The 17506-nt window shown below is 44.4% G+C and overlaps 6 protein-coding genes across 6 annotated transcripts; 5 read left to right on the top strand and 1 right to left on the bottom strand.

The window, feature by feature from the left end:
- Positions 1–448: 448 nt before the first annotated feature.
- V865_003987 (uncharacterized protein) lies at positions 449–2665 on the top strand (the record flags this gene model as incomplete). Its single annotated transcript, XM_066227773.1, has 10 exons — positions 449–757; positions 862–934; positions 1019–1079; positions 1140–1197; positions 1300–1755; positions 1822–1978; positions 2062–2131; positions 2211–2321; positions 2379–2564; positions 2638–2665. The coding sequence occupies 10 exons, from the start codon at positions 449–451 to the stop codon at positions 2663–2665; spliced, it is 1509 nt and encodes a 502-aa protein (XP_066083870.1).
- A 1186-nt stretch (positions 2666–3851) lies between these two features.
- On the top strand, positions 3852–6815 carry V865_003986 (uncharacterized protein; the record flags this gene model as incomplete). Its single annotated transcript, XM_066227772.1, has 4 exons — positions 3852–4460; positions 4527–4805; positions 4871–5315; positions 5374–6815. 4 exons carry the CDS (start codon positions 3852–3854, stop codon positions 6813–6815), a joined length of 2775 nt encoding a protein of 924 aa, XP_066083869.1.
- A 24-nt stretch (positions 6816–6839) lies between these two features.
- V865_003985 (uncharacterized protein) lies at positions 6840–7385 on the top strand (the record flags this gene model as incomplete). Its single annotated transcript, XM_066227771.1, has 1 exon — positions 6840–7385. The coding sequence occupies one exon, from the start codon at positions 6840–6842 to the stop codon at positions 7383–7385; it is 546 nt and encodes a 181-aa protein (XP_066083868.1).
- Positions 7386–9598: 2213 nt separating this feature from the next.
- V865_003984 (uncharacterized protein) lies at positions 9599–12255 on the bottom strand (the record flags this gene model as incomplete). Its single annotated transcript, XM_066227770.1, has 13 exons — positions 9599–9667; positions 9774–9851; positions 9927–10029; positions 10130–10286; positions 10358–10452; positions 10523–10544; positions 10626–10715; positions 10803–10941; positions 11005–11164; positions 11241–11304; positions 11382–11556; positions 11633–11715; positions 11814–12255. The coding sequence occupies 13 exons, from the start codon at positions 12253–12255 to the stop codon at positions 9599–9601; spliced, it is 1677 nt and encodes a 558-aa protein (XP_066083867.1).
- Positions 12256–13282: 1027 nt separating this feature from the next.
- On the top strand, positions 13283–15682 carry V865_003983 (uncharacterized protein; the record flags this gene model as incomplete). Its single annotated transcript, XM_066227769.1, has 10 exons — positions 13283–13289; positions 13358–13606; positions 13747–14073; positions 14227–14273; positions 14335–14492; positions 14568–14723; positions 14789–15154; positions 15225–15272; positions 15354–15434; positions 15520–15682. The coding sequence occupies 10 exons, from the start codon at positions 13283–13285 to the stop codon at positions 15680–15682; spliced, it is 1602 nt and encodes a 533-aa protein (XP_066083866.1).
- Positions 15683–16167: 485 nt separating this feature from the next.
- On the top strand, positions 16168–17503 carry V865_003982 (uncharacterized protein; the record flags this gene model as incomplete). The annotated part of the gene is made up of 8 exons (XM_066227768.1): positions 16168–16269; positions 16364–16490; positions 16565–16652; positions 16744–16774; positions 16864–16896; positions 16969–17104; positions 17201–17286; positions 17396–17503. 8 exons carry the CDS (start codon positions 16168–16170, stop codon positions 17501–17503), a joined length of 711 nt encoding a protein of 236 aa, XP_066083865.1.
- Positions 17504–17506: the final 3 nt, after the last annotated feature.

Below are 17506 nucleotides of genomic sequence, written 5' to 3'. Positions count from 1 at the left end.
GGTCAACCGAGATTTTAAACGAGGTTAGGTTGAAGTTGTTTTTCTTCTTCCATTTTTGCGTATCCGATCGAGGCTAAAAGAGAGGAATAGGAATGGAATTGACAATAACTATTGGGCTTCGCTTAAGGAGTATTCGTATAATTGCTACCTCCAATATTCGGAGCTGACTAGCTTGACTAGCTGACTGAACGTAATGTGATCGATGTATTGGCCGCTAAGGTGGTTGGGTTCACTAATCCTAATCCAAGGTCAGATGACCTTTTCAGTTGATCAGTCAATTACTTCATCTATCTAGTCACACGAATAAAAAGGCAGGTATAAGGTAGGACGTATTAGTGAGTTGTCTCTACCGTATATTGAGTGGACGTATCCTCTTTAAGATTGATTTTGATCGTCAACTTATACTTCGTCCTACTATTACCATCTTTTAGAAGCATACAGTAGAACAATGGGACTCTTATTATCCACAAAACCCACCCAATCGGAGATCATCGAGAAGTCCTCATCCAGTTCTACGCCTGCTCCACCCGAATCCCAATCTCAGATTATCGACTCCTCTGCAGCTGAAATGGGACAAGAAGATCCCAAGAAAGAGAAAGAGCAATCTCAGCAAGGAGGAAGTGGGAAAGTGATAGATGCAGTATGGGGTGAGATCGACTTATCAGATGGATCAGGTCCTAATTATAGGAATTTGAGTTGGGTGAAAGCGAGTGTTTTGGAGGTGAAAACTCAGATAGGATTGGGTGTTTTGGGATTAGTGAGTCGGTCAATGAATCTCTTGCACTATCTGCATATCGATATGTCAAAGGAAAACGGATCGTTATAGGTGGTAGAAAGATGCTGATCAACTGTGCTGTATAGCCTGCGGCATTGAATACACTGGGTTTCGTTCCCGGTATATTATGTATACTTGCTATAGCCATCATAATCACCTGTGAGTCATGAATTTATGATCACATCGAATCTGACGATTATGATTGAGAAAGCAACGCTGAATACGGTGGATTTTGACATACAGGGTCAGACTACGTAGTTGGAACTTTCAAGATGAATCATCCAGAGGTATATACGGTAGCTGAGTGAGTGGTTTGTCATCATTCGGAGTAACTGCATTTCAATGGCTGATAGTTCGAGAATAGCGTCGGTTATATCATGTTTGGACCTTGGGGAAGGGAGATACTCGGATTTGCATATCTAGTGAGTATATTCTTGGGTTTTGTGATTGACTATCATAACATTCTACTAGACATGTAAAGGGGGGTGAAATCAAGATCTTAGTGCTGATCCCATACATCCCAGCTCGAAGTAGTAGCCACCGGCGGCGCCTCCTTCCTATCTATCTCAGTAGCATTCAACGCCATCACAGACCACGCGACCTGCTCGGTCGTATGGGCCATCATCGGTGCAGTCGCAGTCGGTATCCTTTCATCCATCCAGACACTAGGAAAGATATCATGGCTGGGCTGGGTAGGATTAGTATCAATCATGTCAGCAATTATCACTCTGATGATTGGTGTTGGGATATCGTCCAAACCATCTTTAGCACCTGAGGGAATCCAAGGTGTAGATTGGCAAATCACTACTCAGGCAGTCGCCCATCCAAGTTTCGTAGAAGGCATCAACGCAGTTTGTATTATCATCTTCGCCTATGCTGGAACACCGAATTTCTTTAATATCGTTGGGGAAATGAAGAATCCAGAGGATTTCACCAAATCGGTACTTGTTGGACAAACTGCTATCACCACTATATACCTTGTAAGTGTTATTCTCTCATATATTGCCCAGTGACTGATCTGTGGTATTTGACCATCTGTAATGCAGGTCGTTGCTGCTGTGGTGTACCATTACGTAGGACAGTATATCGCCTCGCCAGCTTTAGGTTCAGCGGGGGTAGTGTTGAAGCGAGTCTGTTATGGTTTGGCTTTACCTGGTTTGGCCGTTGGTGGGACATTGTTCATGCACGTCGCTGCTAAATACAGTGAGTATACGTAACTATGAACACGACATTGTCCTATATACGTATGTCAGCGCTGACACATCCATATTTCACCTTTGACTTAGTCTTCGTTCGAGTTCTAAGAAATTCAAGACATTTAGCTAAGAACACACCTACCCACTATTTTGCTTGGTAGTAGGTATCACGATCTCTTGCTCAATCCTTCAAGGCAGGTTGGTGTAGATCGCTGAAGGTTGATCGTATTGTCATTTAGCGGTTGTGTCATCCTCGTCTGCGCCGTGGGATTCATCATCGCGGAAGCTATCCCATTTTTCAATGATCTACTCTCACTTATTGGTGCTCTGTTAGCTACGGTAATCTGCATGTGAGTGGATCCGCTTTTGCTCTTTGGGAGATATGATGGTAGCTGATAGTGATATAGCCAAATGGAGGCATTCATGTGGATGTGGGATAACATCCGTTCACCCACTCGAGGCACGCTTTCATGGAATTTGCTAATGGCGATGAACATCTTGTTCTTCGTGCTGGGTTGGTTCTTGATGATTGCTGGTACTTATGGATCGGTAGTGACGATCAACGATAATTTCAAGAGTGGGGATGTTGGGAGGTAAGTCCGAGTGTCTCATATACATTCATCGCTAAGGTACGCAATGTTGATCGTCTGAAATTGTGCGGTGTAGCGCTTTCAGCTGTGCTGATAATAGTTAGATGAGCTCATTGAGAGAGTTAGAAACTAGAAAACATAATTAAGTGTACTATAGTACATTGCAGACATCACATTCACCAGGCATAAAATAGCATAACATAGCAACCAACTTCACCATCCGTTCGAATATCGAATGCATCATCAACATCTCAAGCAGCAACGTTACACGCGGGTGGCAGGATTGTTGATTACTAAAAAAAGAGATTGAAACGGAGAAGGGTCTGTGCGAGCGTATACGCCCTCCTGCCCTGAGCCTCAATTATTCGGTTCTTTGCGATTGATGTGATTGCTAAATGACTACAGTATAATCATGATCTTACTCTGACAATGCGTATTACGCCTGTCAAGACAAAAGTATGACAGCTGATTTTCCAAGGTCTTCCAGTAGTACATATGTGCATAGTACAGTCTAATGGAATTGAATATTGTCTTTATAGGTCAACGATGAGAGTGGCGATCAAAGCGTGTGATGTAGTTTATTGTTTCATCTAATCGGAGATGACAAAACACAGGGGTAACGTGATTGTGTATAGGTGAATGTGTGTTTCAGGCACAAAAGAAGCCGATCCACCATCAATATCATACGGGTAGATCGATCAAATCCAACTTCGTACTCTAATCATGTTGTCCCACAGCAACAGAGAACGAAGATCTCTCCTATCAATCATGCCAACCTTCCTATTCTTGTTCTTATATGATCTCATACATATCCATCCCATCGTCCCTGTTCTTCCCCTCCTTCTCTTTCACCATGTCGTTTCATCGTACTCATCGCTGTCCCTCTTGACACTGACGTCGTCAAATATAACCGAAACCGAACGACCATACAGTACGATCTAGATCGAACGGTCCGAGCTGGGTTACTACGCCTCTACCATCCGAAGCAGTACCTCTCAAAGGAATCTATCCGACATCACCTCACAAAGTCATCATCATAGCTCATACTAACTCCATCAATTCGGGTGAATCGAAGGAAGAGAACAGAGTGATCGGTGGAAAAGCATAGCCATAGTTCAGTGTTAATTGATTACTGGCATTTTGTGAGTTCGTTCAATCTTTCTCCTACATCATCCACTACTACTATCAATCACATGCTTTCGCTTTTGCTTGACTGACTTTTCTGATTGTATCAACCTATATGTAGTATCTAATATCCTATAATCACACCCTTCTTGTCATTCCTTCAACATGGTTGCTCTGAGCAAACACCCCATCAGGGCTCTATCACCCATCACCGAGCTCACCACGCCCACCTCCCTTCGAACACTCAGATTACCTCTCGACGAGGGGGATTATCAATCGGAACGAAATCCACTCTCGCATCATGACCCAGATGAAGAAGAGGACGATGCGAGTGTATACTCCCAACTGTCAGCTGAGACCGTCCGAAACCACTCACAACCCCAACAACTTAGTACTCCGACTAGACAGAGGACATTATCCTTACCCGTCACTCCTACTCCACCACCTCGTTCCCCTCATCGACTAAATTGGAACACTTCAAATTCCTCCATAAATAATAATTCGGTACCTTTCCCACAACCTCATCCTGCACCTGGTGGACTTCCACCTCCACCTAGGGCGCAGGTATCTACGAAACCGAAATTGATCAGGAGGGTTACACCCCCCTCTGCTTCACCGCTTCTCAAGGGGAGTGACAATGAGAATGCAGCTAGACGAGATGTGATTGAAAGTAATATGGCAGGAGTAGGAGCTGGACGGTCCCTTTCGCAAGAGGGCAGAGCTAGACCGAATGGAGTGGTTGATGGAGGCTCGCCTAAGAGGAATTCTCCTAATGTGAGTTCAACCTTATACGTTTGACTAATATACCATTCACTAAACAACGTCGCCATGTTACCACAGACCCATTCACACTTAGATCTTCATAATGTCCCCCTTCTCGATTTCCCCTCCACTTCTCAACAACCTCCTACACCACCACGAAGTAGACCTAACAGCCTCAAGAAGCGACCTAAATCATACCATGGTTCAAAGCCTAATAGCATCAGAAGTCGGCCCAACAGCTTTCATGGCAGTCCATCGAAAGGCAATTCAACTACTAGTCTGGTAACTCCGGCTCTCGGATTGGATCCTACTACCACACCAATGCATGTGCAGGCTGAGGTTCTAGTAGTCAATCCTGTGAGTAGCCAGATGATTGTCATTCCTGGAGGGAAAATCACTGATAGCGGATGATTGCTGTGTAGCCTGAGTCTGGTCATACTTCCAAACAAAGTGCTCGTCCCACTCTGGTAACACATCAATCCGAATCATCTCTTCCTTCACGAGCCAAGTCTACCCGATCTACCACTCCAACCAAAAAGTCTCCTCGACGCAGACGAGTATCGTCCATCTTCTCATCTATCTTTGGAACTAATGAAGACAAGGATAAAGAACATGTGACTAGAAAACTGTCAAGAAATAGTAGGAAAACTAACGGGTCTGGTATATCTTCAAGAGGTCCTTCACCTTCACTCAGTTCCTCTATCTTATCAGACTCACCTGTTCAGGAAGACCCGATCGGACCTATTCAATCAGCGATCAGGACATCAGGAACCTTCGGTATAAGGGATGATGGTTCCGAACTCTCTGCTTCTGCACCTGGACATATCAGTTCTCCACCTAGACATACCTTCGATAGGACTGGTAGTGGTAATGGATCGGTTACGACCCGAAGGAGTCAAGAGGATCTTATACGTGGAAAATGTAGCCAGTACACCTGAAACTGAAGAGGGTGAACATGCCATTGGCACCAAGGGTACAGAATCAAGAGAGACTTCTGGTGATAGTGGACAAGGAAGTCATAGCACAGCTAGCGAGCATCGTACACCGCCTCATTCGAAAGTCACCCCTATCGCCATTGTTGGGCTTCTCCCTCCGAATGGACCTCATCACCTCCATCCTGATCCTCAATCTAGTCCCGAGCTATCACCACATGGTCCCTCTCTCTGTCGTAGTCTAAGTCTCAGTCTCAACGGCTCAGCTCCCTCCCGGAGTAATTCAACTTCGAGTGACTATCACCGAGCGAACATACTTCTAAATCAAGGTAGATTCGTGTACACTCCCACATCTATCGATATGCACCATTCGTCTAGCTCTCATTTACCACTAAGTGGTATACCAGAGAACATGGTAGACGAGTCGATCCAAACTTCTCTACAATCTTCTCCAGCGAAATCAACAAGATCTCGGCCCCTTCCTCGCCCTCCCTCAACCACAACTTCGCCAATGGCCACTCCGAGACCTACGTTCCTCCCTCCCCTTCCACCTAGTACGGCCCCAACAACTGAACTGCCACTTCTCATTGCCAGCCACCTGCTTTCCACTCATGCTGCGGCACTACTCAGACATTCGAGTGGTATGAAGGAGGTCAGTGAGACTATGCATAAGATGGCGAGAGAAAGTTTAGATTGGGGAGGAGTATTGATGGGAATGGCTCAACGGAATGAATCGGTTGATGGTCTACCTAAGATCTCTGAAAATCAACCTCAACATGCAGGGGGTTATGAGGGTATACCTCTGCCAAAACCCGCAGCTGCGTTTGATCGACCAGATTTACCAAGATCTGCGACCTATATGAATTATGGTCATTCTCATGCCGCACCTACTCCCACTCAAGATCCAATACAACAAGCGTACAACGCCCTAAATGGCGATACTCCCACTCTCCGAAATATACCTCCTCGAATACACGTTGATAACACTCAGCCGCCCAAACCAGAAGTTAGAAAGAGAAAAGGAGAATCTTTACCTGCTGATCTGCTCAAGGAAGCTCAGAGGCTAGGTGACGAAGGATGGACAAATTTGCACAAGGCTGAAGAAGCTTGGAGTGAAGCCATGCGAGGTTTGGCCGAAATCATCAAATCGCAAGCTGCCGACCAGTCCAATCAGCCCGACCAAATACAAGGGAATGGTGAGAGTACAGGATATGGAGCGGATATCGCATCTACTGTACCTACCATTGGAGGATACCCACCTTCACCTTCAAGCGATCATGTGAACCCGAGATATTCAATGCCCACGCCACTCTCACCTGTTCCTACTGCCTTGTCGTACCCACTCGGATCACCCAATACGGTCCATAGACATACTTCCATGTCTTTCTTACCTGATGATGGAGATATGCGATCACCTGTCCCACTTACACCTTGAGCAAGCTCACATAGTCATAGTCATATGTCATTTCCAAATGGTATACCTCAACTGCAAGGTTATCCATTCCAAAATGCTTTAAATGGCGTTACACCTATTCCAATACCTATGATGGAAAGGGATAGGGACCATAGTCAAAGTACGCTCAAGATCAAGATTCGACCTCATTCCACTCAACTTACCGCGACTGGACCACAAGGGTATACCCCTGAACATCTAGGATTCAATTCTGCCGTACCCATACCCGTCCCTAGTCCAAGTACCGCTCCTCTATCTTCGAGTGTAGGTACGGATGATGGAAGGCATAAGATGACTCCGTCTAGAAGTACTATGAATTCTTCATCCAATTCCCCTCATAGCCATGGACAGAACCAAGGTGGTGGTGAAAGTACGATCAAAGGTACGACAGGAAGGAAGTTAGCAAAGAAACAACCTCCCCCTCCTCCTTCCTCGTCGTCGAAAATTCTGGCAACTGCCGGTGGCAGTGGGAGTGCAGCTGGATCCTTCATGGCTAGCGAGAATGGGTCGATGAGGAGAAATAAACATTGGTGGAATAGAAAAAAAAGGTGAATAAGAATAGAATGGACGAGGGGTAGATTGGTTGGTCTGAAATGTCGAATTGACTTGTGCACTTAACGTACCGCGACCACAATCCGTGAGCCTCCACTTTCCGTGTCCACCTTTGCAACACCTTGAAAACACTGCATTCATTCAACAATTCATGTTACATATTTACATATTTACCATGCATATCATTCATCCAGCTCCTCCAGAGCAAGGACCATGAATGGATTATGCCCCAAGTCCTTCTCGAGCCCCTCAGATGCATTCTCTGTCTCCCCTCTGGTCGCATTTTTTTGCTTCTTAGTAGCTCTTCCTTCTTCCACCTCTCTCACCTTTTGTAGAGCTTCTAAAGTCGATATGCAATGAACTCCAAGGCTCTTGACTGTCACACCACTTCTAGGTATTGTTGCCTTGGCTTTGACCTCCTCTAATTCGTGCTCTAAGAGTGTCAGTCTTGCATGCAGGGACATATTGTCTGATAGAACAGAGGCAATTTTTCTTTTGATTGGTGACACCATTAGAGCACTATAGATCCTCAAGAATTCTGTATGTTCACTGGAGACTGTGGCAAGGGTCTCTCGGGAGTTTGGTGACCGATTTGGTATGGTTGGAAGCGGCGCTACAGGTATCAGTTTTGACGGATTGAAGGGATGAATTCCAGTCGATTTCCAACCTGCTTTAATGTTACTCTCTGTCATTGCTTCTAGTCTTGCATGGTATAAATCAGACACCCAATCTGCCTTACTGGCTTGACCTTGAACATACCTATGAGCCTTGATTGTTCGCTTGGAGAGAGCATGCTTGAGAGGAGCAAAAACGCCAACATCTAGAGGCTGGGTGAGATGAGATGTGTGGGAAGGATGACAAGATCAATGTTGTTCTCTATGCAGGAAGCAATGAATCGAGCTTGCATATGACTGCCATGACCATCCACAATGAGTAGCCGATGCTCTGAAGGAATAGCTGGGGCCGAGAGTGGGATGAAGATCTTGAGCAGCCAGTCATACCCGATATCATAGTTTGACCATCCGGATGGACTGGTTGACCACCACCAATCTAATTTTGCCCAAAGCCCTGCTGGAATCCAGCTCGAACTGAATTTGCCAACCTTTCTCTCTTCCCTATCATTACCATCCTCCTTTGTCTTGGATTTGAAGATAAGATGGGGCGGAAGGGATTTACCAGCAGCAGAGATACATTCAATGGCGGTCACCCATTCTTGTTTAGTGGGTGATCCTTTCTGAAACCTCCCACCCTTGTAATTCTTTCCTTCTCTTCGATCTATCGTAAACATAACTCTTTCTGATTGTGTATCTCCAATACCATGTCCTGTCTCATCCATATTATATATATTCTCGGATCTATAGTCATGTTGTTGAAGTAAACCAGCTAATTCTGAAAAGAAGGGGGCCAGCTTCTCTGGCGAGCTTCCCTTTACCCTGACAGTGTCTAAAGCTCGGGACCAGGCAGTCTTCACCTCTGGGTGTCTCTTCCTGAATCTCTCTATCCATTTTCGACTTACAGGATCAGGTGGTGGATCAAGAAGAGGGTTAAAGAGAAGGCGCTTTTTTCGAATTTCATCTACCAATTCTCTGATGGTCCTGACAGGTGGAGGCTGTCCTGAGATCGACATTCTTGTGATATATTCCACAATTGAGGTCTCCTCTACATCTGTGAGGATTTGCAGATGTTTGGCTGCGGATTTCCGGTCGGTGGAGCCTTTATAAAGCCGGTCATGAAGAGTCATATAAGGAATATTGAAAGCGCTGGCAATTTGGTCTATGCATTGGCGATCTTCCTGTTCAAGGAGTTGCTGCGCGTGGTATACGTTTACAGCTTCTTGTACATCTTCTTCTTTGTATCTCATGATGAGTGTGTGAGAGATATGCATGTGGGAAAATATAAAGATGCAGCAGAATATGTTGAATTCAAGTTGTTGCAACACGTTGCAAAGGTGGACACGGAAAGTGGAGGCTCACGGATTGTGGTCGCGGTACGTTACTGTGAAATCCAAATTGTTGCTTTAGATTATATTGAGGATGTGGTCTTGCATGTTACCTATAAATTGATATGTTATAATCATCCAAATATATAGGAATATATATATTGTGCTATCCTGTAATCATGATCAAGTAATGTAATCAATCTAATATCCATACAATCATGCATATATACGTATCCGACGAACACACCGGTATGGAGTACACGACTTGTTATGGTTAATTTGGGATTGGATCTTGATTGATGAGGTTGAGATTCAATATACTCTGAACCTTGTCTAGTCCGACCTGAGTGGAGCCGATTCATCAGCAAAACAATTTCAATAGAATCATCTGACGACACTAGCGTATGATATCTTTATTGGATGCGATGTGATTGTAATTGATAACTTACTAGTAAATTACCTCTGGGTACACTGAATGTGATCCTGTACCATCCTGCAATATGATAATGGTATGCTGAGCCTGGTGCCTAAAGTACGACCCGAGAAAGAATTAGCTACAGTATATGCACGCAACCGTCTTTGTCTATCACGAAATCACTTACAATGTATACACCACCATCTAATAATTTCTGAAATACCTTTTTCTCCATTTGGGCATCATCAAATCCTAGTGATTTACCGAGATTGACCCAAATGAAATTACCACTACAGTCCATACATGAATATACAGTATATGCAATTTCATTTGTCAGCCATCAATTGAAAACAAATGATATGGGATCGGATGGTAGAAAGCTTGACTTACGCATTGGAATTAGCCACTTCGACACCTCGATCTACAAACCATCTCCTGATGAATCCATGTGCCTCAGCCAGACGTTTTCGATTGAGCGATATGAATGCTTTGAGTCGGTTTGCATCGAGTAAGAGCGTTGACCAGATCACATCTGCTGGTGAGGATACTATCATCATTTCATATGATTTAACATCAGCCTTGGACTCACGGGGGATGTTGAGGTTGATCAGAACTTACTCTTCATTAACATCGAGGTGTTCGCCATTGCTCTCAACAATAATGGATTATGCTGAGAGACTAGGGATCCGATACGTAGCCCGTTGGAGCAGAAGCTGACACAAAAAGAAATGGTGATATCAGTATCGGTAGTGGAGACATATGATGAAAAAGCTATATACTCACTCTTTGCTCATCCCGTATACGACTACATGACCATCAAGAATTTCGTCAGCTGGGATCGCTATGATACCTTTCCAAATCTAAATCTTTGGGCTAGTCAGCTCACCGTGTAATCTGGCTTTATCAAATTCTATACCCAACTCCTTCTCCACATTCAAACTCAACATACTAGTAAACGGATGTGCTTGTGGGAAATCTAATCAAAAGTCAATCCAAGGATTCAAAAATCAGCTATATCTTTGCTTCAGGTAAGATCTCCACAATTGGTGAGACCTGTGCTCACCTGGATTGTCATACACGCTCAAAGCGTAAATCTCATCTGATACCAGATGCAAATCCTTCTCTTCGCAGAACCTTGCGTAGGCTAATAAAGTTTCTCGAGGGTATGTACGACCAAGGGGGTTTTGAGGATTGCATAGGATCTGTCGCTACCGTCAGCTACTGTGTAGATTGTGTGGCTTGGCTGAGATAGATGATTTACTCACCACGGCTCTTACTCTTATACCCTCACTTTCAACTTCTTTCAATTTGTCTTCAAACAGTTTTAGACAATCTGGCTCGAATGCGGCTTCGCCGATTGGGATATGTACAGGTATGAGTCGGACTCTGCCTCTTCCAATCAGATCACGATCGAATCCTGTATAGCTAGGCAAAGAAAACAATCATCAGCTTTGGGACTGAACCGCGCAATATAGGCACAAATTAGCTGATATCAACTCACTATGGTGCAGCTAAAAGAATAGCCTCGCCTTCGTCCATCAGAGTATAGAATAATTGGTCAAGTACTGTACAGCCACAAGCACGATCAGCCCTCTGCTCATAATGAATGGAATGTAATGAACAATGAGAAGAATTGACCGACCAGCTGAACATCCCACACCTGTTATGATATGTTCCGGCTTAACCTTTTCTGCAGGATCAAAATACTCATTGAATAGTCCAGCTAAAGCTCGATTGATCCTCCTTGATCCCCATACCGAATCACCGTAGGACAAATCGAGCGGAGTGAAATTATTCTTGAGGGCAGTTGATATGAGCTAAGATTTATCATAAAATAGTCAGCAACCTAAGTTAGCTTGATGCGCTTTTCTGGTGATAAAAGAACTAGCTAACCTCCATACATTCCTCTTGCATTAGGAAATTCTCTGCTACTCCCAATGATACGATACCCTTTGGATTCGATACGCAATCGTACTCTATACGGCTCTATCAGCTCCTCATGTTCTTAGGTTCGGGCGAGCATGACGAGAACAGTTGTAAGAGCATACAGCCTGCTATAAGTGATCTGACTTACGATCCTGAAACAGACAACTGAATCTATCAATCAACGGACCCGCATCAGGCCCACCTGTAGCTCTATCACTCAATTTCGGACCCAGATATATCCTTCTTTGCTCTTCCCTCGTTCCTAGCTCGGAAGATGGCTGTGGTGGTGGTGGCTTAGGGAATCTGGTGATGATTGGTCCACTACTTCCACTTTTGGGTGGGAGAGAAGATACAGATAAAGAACCAAAACATGATATCAACGTATCTGATTCCAGGTCATCCTCATCATCTAACGTAGTTGGTTCTCTGTACTTTCCATCTTCCAAGTTTAGATTTGGCTGGACAGTGAGAATCCTAGTGGATGGAGGAGTCGATGAAGAGCGGGTATGGGATGAAGGAAATGGCAGACCGCATGGTGGCTGGAGGGAGTAACGGGTGTTTATTGATAATTTGGATGATTGTGTTGACATGATAATGGAGTGTGTGTCCGATGATAGCAGATCCCTGTGTTGAGAGGAGAACAAAGGTAAAGCCTGTCCTGTTTTCTTATAGGGAACGGAATGAGAAGGAGGTTGGAATAAATCGTTCAGATGATATACAGTCGAAGACGTGAAACGTTGATCTGTTCTTTCAGTGAAAAAGCGTCAGGTGATGGATAGCGGGTCTGTGCGTTTCGAGCTGTCAAGAAAGGAAAACCTATCGTGTCTAGGGTTAGATGATTCACGGTAAGCTCCCAGTGACCCTCTGAACTTGTTGCTCTTCTCTCTGAAATTCATAAATCGATTCCGAATCCAGATCTTGCCATTCGGAAAGCCGAGTAGTTCTGCGGTAGTAGCAATTATCAAAAACCATCCCGAAGTACCTCGATGACCTTGCGGATAAGACAGAGTCATTTATCTCCAATAACAAATCGGTCATCTCCGTCATGACGTGGTATTTTTGTATTGGCTCACTATCAGAACCCGATCAAACGATTGAACCGGCAATGCCCTTTCCTTCCTGGATGGTGAGATTTGTTAGTACCCGGCTAAGTTGCGAATCATGTCATCAGATTCATCAGATTTAAAGTTATTCAGATATAAGATTATCCCCAAAGGCTCATTTCTATTTGTACACTTTACAGCCGAGTTCACTCATTCTCATACGTCACGGATCGCTGGTCCAGTCGAGATCATTGGAAGAAACCGTTGTGACATACTAGATAGCCAAAGCAACCTTACACGAGGTCCAAAGGAGGTACAGAGTTGCCCCACATCCACACTCACATTCACATCGTCATTTGCGATCCCTTCCCTTCTTTCAATCATCCAATCATCCAATCATCAAAAGTGAATATCAGACACTCCTACATTTGCTGTCGATCAACCTTGCCAAATAGTAGACATCACTTTTGCTTTCCCTCTCCTTAACGATACTACAGTCCAAGGGCAATCTTCACGTGTAAAGCCTATCCTATCAGTAACGATTCTTGGGAGATTACACCAACTTTCTTTCACTATGTCAGGTAAGTCAACCTCTTTTCTCATGAGCTGAATAATGAAATCTGACCCTATTGCTCCACTTCTGCCTCAGACTTCCATCCCACCCCTTCCGCCGACTTACTGGCCCTTCTCCAAGACCTTCGTCTCTCCGTCCCTCGAGTCATCCAATCACCTCCTACGCAACCCCGTCGAGCGAGTGTAGCGTTGATCATAAGGTTGAAACCCGCACCAGAGCTAGTATTCGAGGGACATGAACCGGAGGGATATATCGGTGGTGGTGAATTGATCAAAGAGAGTGATTTTGGTCTGGGTTATACTTTAGACGATTTCTTCAGACTTCGTGAGTTATCATTCCGCTTGGATCATAGATTTGCCCCTTGCATACAGTCCATAACAACCCTCCTCGGCTATCCTATCCTCTTTCTCCTACGCCTTGTACACCCTCGTCTCTGCTATCGTAAGCTGATCTCTTTTATTTAGCATGGGTTAACCACCCCAACACCATCCCTGAAATCCTATTCATACGCCGAGCACCTCATCATTCACCTTCATCCTCCTCCTCGTCTTCTGCCTCTTCTTCAGGCAGCTCAAGCAGCTCTCATAGTAGATGGTCAAGTCATATAGCATTCCCAGGTGGGAGACACGAGCCAGATGATCAATCTGCTTATTTCACGGCGTTGAGGGAAACATGGGAAGAGATCGGCGTGGATCTGGCTGAGAAGGAGTTCCTGCATGTGGGGAGGTTGGATGAGAGGGAGGTGACGACGAGTTTGGGGAAGAGATTGTTGATGATTCTGAGTCCTTTTGGTGAGTCTTGGTCTCCGTGGTGATCATATGCGCCGACGAAGCGCGGGCAGGTCGATCAGAGGACGTGTAGGAAAAAGTAATGTTCTTCATGCGAATGAGATACGAAAGATCATACCGAGTGAAACCAGGCTAATATCCAACAATCATTTTTAGTATTCTTACAAACTTCACCTTTCAGTCCTACTCCAGAACTCCAAGCGGTAAGTGAAAGCGCGCAACACGAGAATCAAAACTGATACCCTTTGACTATAAACTCTACAGACCGAAGTTTCATCCATTCACTGGATACCCCTCTCATCGCTTTCTCCACCATTTGAAGCTGACCAATGGTCACACGTCGAGATTGATATTGGAAGTCGTCTGAGTCCTAGAAATAGATTTGTGAGGTGGTGTTTGAGGAACCTGATAGGAAAGATGCAGTAAGTCGAGCTGCCTCATAACGCATAACTTACTGGCGCGACCTTGTTGGCTGATCAGCTGTCGTTGGACTATAGATTTGGATGTGTATTATTACCTGATGAGCCAGAAACGGTCGCAGAGGGATTTAACCCATCGGACGAATTTGATGATATCCCTGAAGGATCTGGAAGTTGGTTCGACGATGGTAAACGACATTTGCGATTATGGGGATTGACATTAGGAATGACCCTGTGAGCTAATATGACCGGATCGTCAAATCAGAAAAGGACCTCGCTGACGGATTTGGCGAATTTAGTGATTTAATTGCGCATTATCCATCTTCTACACCTGCTCATCTAGTGTTACCACCTTCCAAACCTTCTTCGCCCACTAAATCCGAGTTCGACCATGATGAGCGTGATCGCCAAATCGACTTCATACCTGATCCGAAGACACCTGTGACTGTACAAAGTAGTTTCGAAGATCAGTGGGAAGCTGCTAGATTAGCTTTGGAAGAATCCAAGAAGAATGGTACACCAATGGCCAACGGTCATGGAGTTGGAGCTGGTATGAGCGTGAAAGGTGAATTAGGGCTTAAGGTGGATGTGGATGTGTTGGAGGGAGGCAAGAGGAAGGAGAAGAGTAAGAATAAGAGGAGAAGAGGTGTTGGGCCTGGAATGACGTGGGTTGGAACAATGGATGTGTTGTTTTCTTTGACGCATGACTGATAAATGCGTTTTTTGGCGATACAGCGCGGTCTTCCCGAGATTCTCATATCCCGATGTCAATTTTTGGATCTGGTATGTTGAGCTATAACACTATGTTCAATCTACGCAATGACTACATGGAAGCTGATTTCACCTGATATGCTATATCGATAGGGTATTCGGTCGAAGGTATAGACAAGTAATTCAAGGATGGGAAAATTCCGTTCGAGGACCTGATAGAGCAGCTGATAGAAGGTGAGCTAAACAAAGCTCCAGCTGTCTCTTGCCTGTAGCCGCCAGTGAGAACGTAAGCTGAAATATATATTGCTTCAATGTCTAGGGTCAATTGGTCAGGTCAGGCTTTAGCTACGTTCTATTCGGCAGTCAGACAGGCATTGGTAGTTACGATCATCATGAGAGCTTTATTATCTGGAGTTGGAATTGCGGGATTGACTTGGTTGTTTGTTAGAGGATTATCCGGAGGGCAAGGGAATGAACTTTGAATTCTAGATGGGGATCAAAGATAGATCTAGAGGATTAGTACAGGAGACGGAGGGTATGATGGTTTGTCGGTAGAAAATACAGTAGAAGAGGACTAAAGGCAAAGACGATTTTGCGGGCGAAGCGATCTATGTGCCTTTCCACAAGCTGTGTGAGACTCTTTAGTATATTCACTTACGGTAGTATAGTAAGGTTCATGTTGTGAGACGTTCTCTTCATCTTCATCTTCACTTTCACATATGTATTGTAAGAGTATACGAGTATATGCGTTCAATTTATGTAACTTATGTGAGATGGAATAAATGCCTCCACTCTGCTGAACCAAACATTTCACTCGATGATGACATTTTCCTCTGTAATTCACGCTTACGTTTGTGCAAGAGATATTCGGGCACTCCTTCCATTCCTTTCTCGCTATATCCAACTGACATCCCTGCTCATATCTTGCTGAATACCATCAACCACAGCAGGGACAGAGTTTTCAAACATGTCATCATTCAGTATACATAAGGCTGCCTTGGAGGGACAACCTGGACTGATCAGAAGTCTGTTAAGTGAAGATCCCAAATTGGTCAACTCGAAGGACGAGGTGAGTTTTGCGATCGATAAATCTGCACGAATATGCGATATGGTATCTCCAGGGACTGTAGCTGACCTTAGTGTATCGTTATGACCGAATACAGGACGGTAGAACACCATTACATTGGGCATCTACGACTGGTAACTTGAATGTATTACAGTTGATATTGAGTTATCATCCAGAGTTGGAAACTAGGGATTCGATGGGATGGACAGCATTGATCATTGCTTGTAAGTACATACATAACCTTGCCAGCAGCTGCTGTGAGACAGGGGGAAAGATGACTGATCGACTGAGGCAATAGCCGCATCAAACCAGGTTGAAGTGGTTAGAGAATTGTTGGAAGCTGGCGCTCAGGTAGATGCGATGAACGAAAAGGGGCAAACGGCTTTGTGAGTCTATCGTCTCGCAGATAAGCCATTTAGCTCTTCTACATCGATCCATGAGCATGCGGAGGAGCGATAGCTGATATTGATTGAATAGACATTACGCGGCTTCAAAAGGGAATGTATCTGTACGTTTATACTTCTATCAGCTGGATTTTGCTCGATGCGATGAAGTAGCTGATGTGATAATAATGAATGGGTGGGAACGTACGAATAGATTGGTAGATTACTTATATCAAGAGGAGCGGATGTAAGCCTGACTTCTGTATCGTAGATTGTCATCATATCATGCTAATAGGTCGTTTTCTGCATCGACAAACAGATAAACGCCAAAGATCGTGCATCTCAATTCCCATTACATCGAGCAGCCACAACTGGCAATCATGCGTTCTTAAGTTTGTTGCTGAACCCTCCTGAAGGAAGACCTAAAACAAGGTTGAATGGTGCTGATAGAGCAGGTGAGTTTGAGTTGTTTTCTTCTACATCCCTTTTATTGGACATTTTTTTTTGAACAAAGCTAATCCTTGTTCTTGCCTTTGTTTGATGCCATGTAGGGAACACACCATTACATCTTGCGTTCGAAAGTGGACATGGAGATGCAGCTGTCACGTTGATAGAAGCAGGAGCAGATCGAGAGAGGGTGAGTAATAATATCATTATCACAAATATTCGATTTTTCAGCTAGGTAAATGATTAGAATGAGCAAAGATATTGAGCTGATATATCTCCGTGTTCCGTGATCAATCTAGTCAAATTCGGAGGGTCAAGTACCTGAAGAGATCGAAGGTGTAGGTGGACAAGAACAGAAAAATGTTAGGAATTATGTGATTTCGAAAGTTGGTCCAAGGAGGGAGTGATAT

Source organism: Kwoniella europaea, chromosome 1, assembly GCF_036810445.1.
Source record: "Kwoniella europaea PYCC6329 chromosome 1, complete sequence".
In the NCBI taxonomy this organism is placed as follows: domain Eukaryota; kingdom Fungi; phylum Basidiomycota; class Tremellomycetes; order Tremellales; family Cryptococcaceae; genus Kwoniella; species Kwoniella europaea.
Note: the sequence above shows the minus strand (reverse complement) of the source record. Positions and strands in the feature narration are given on the sequence as shown.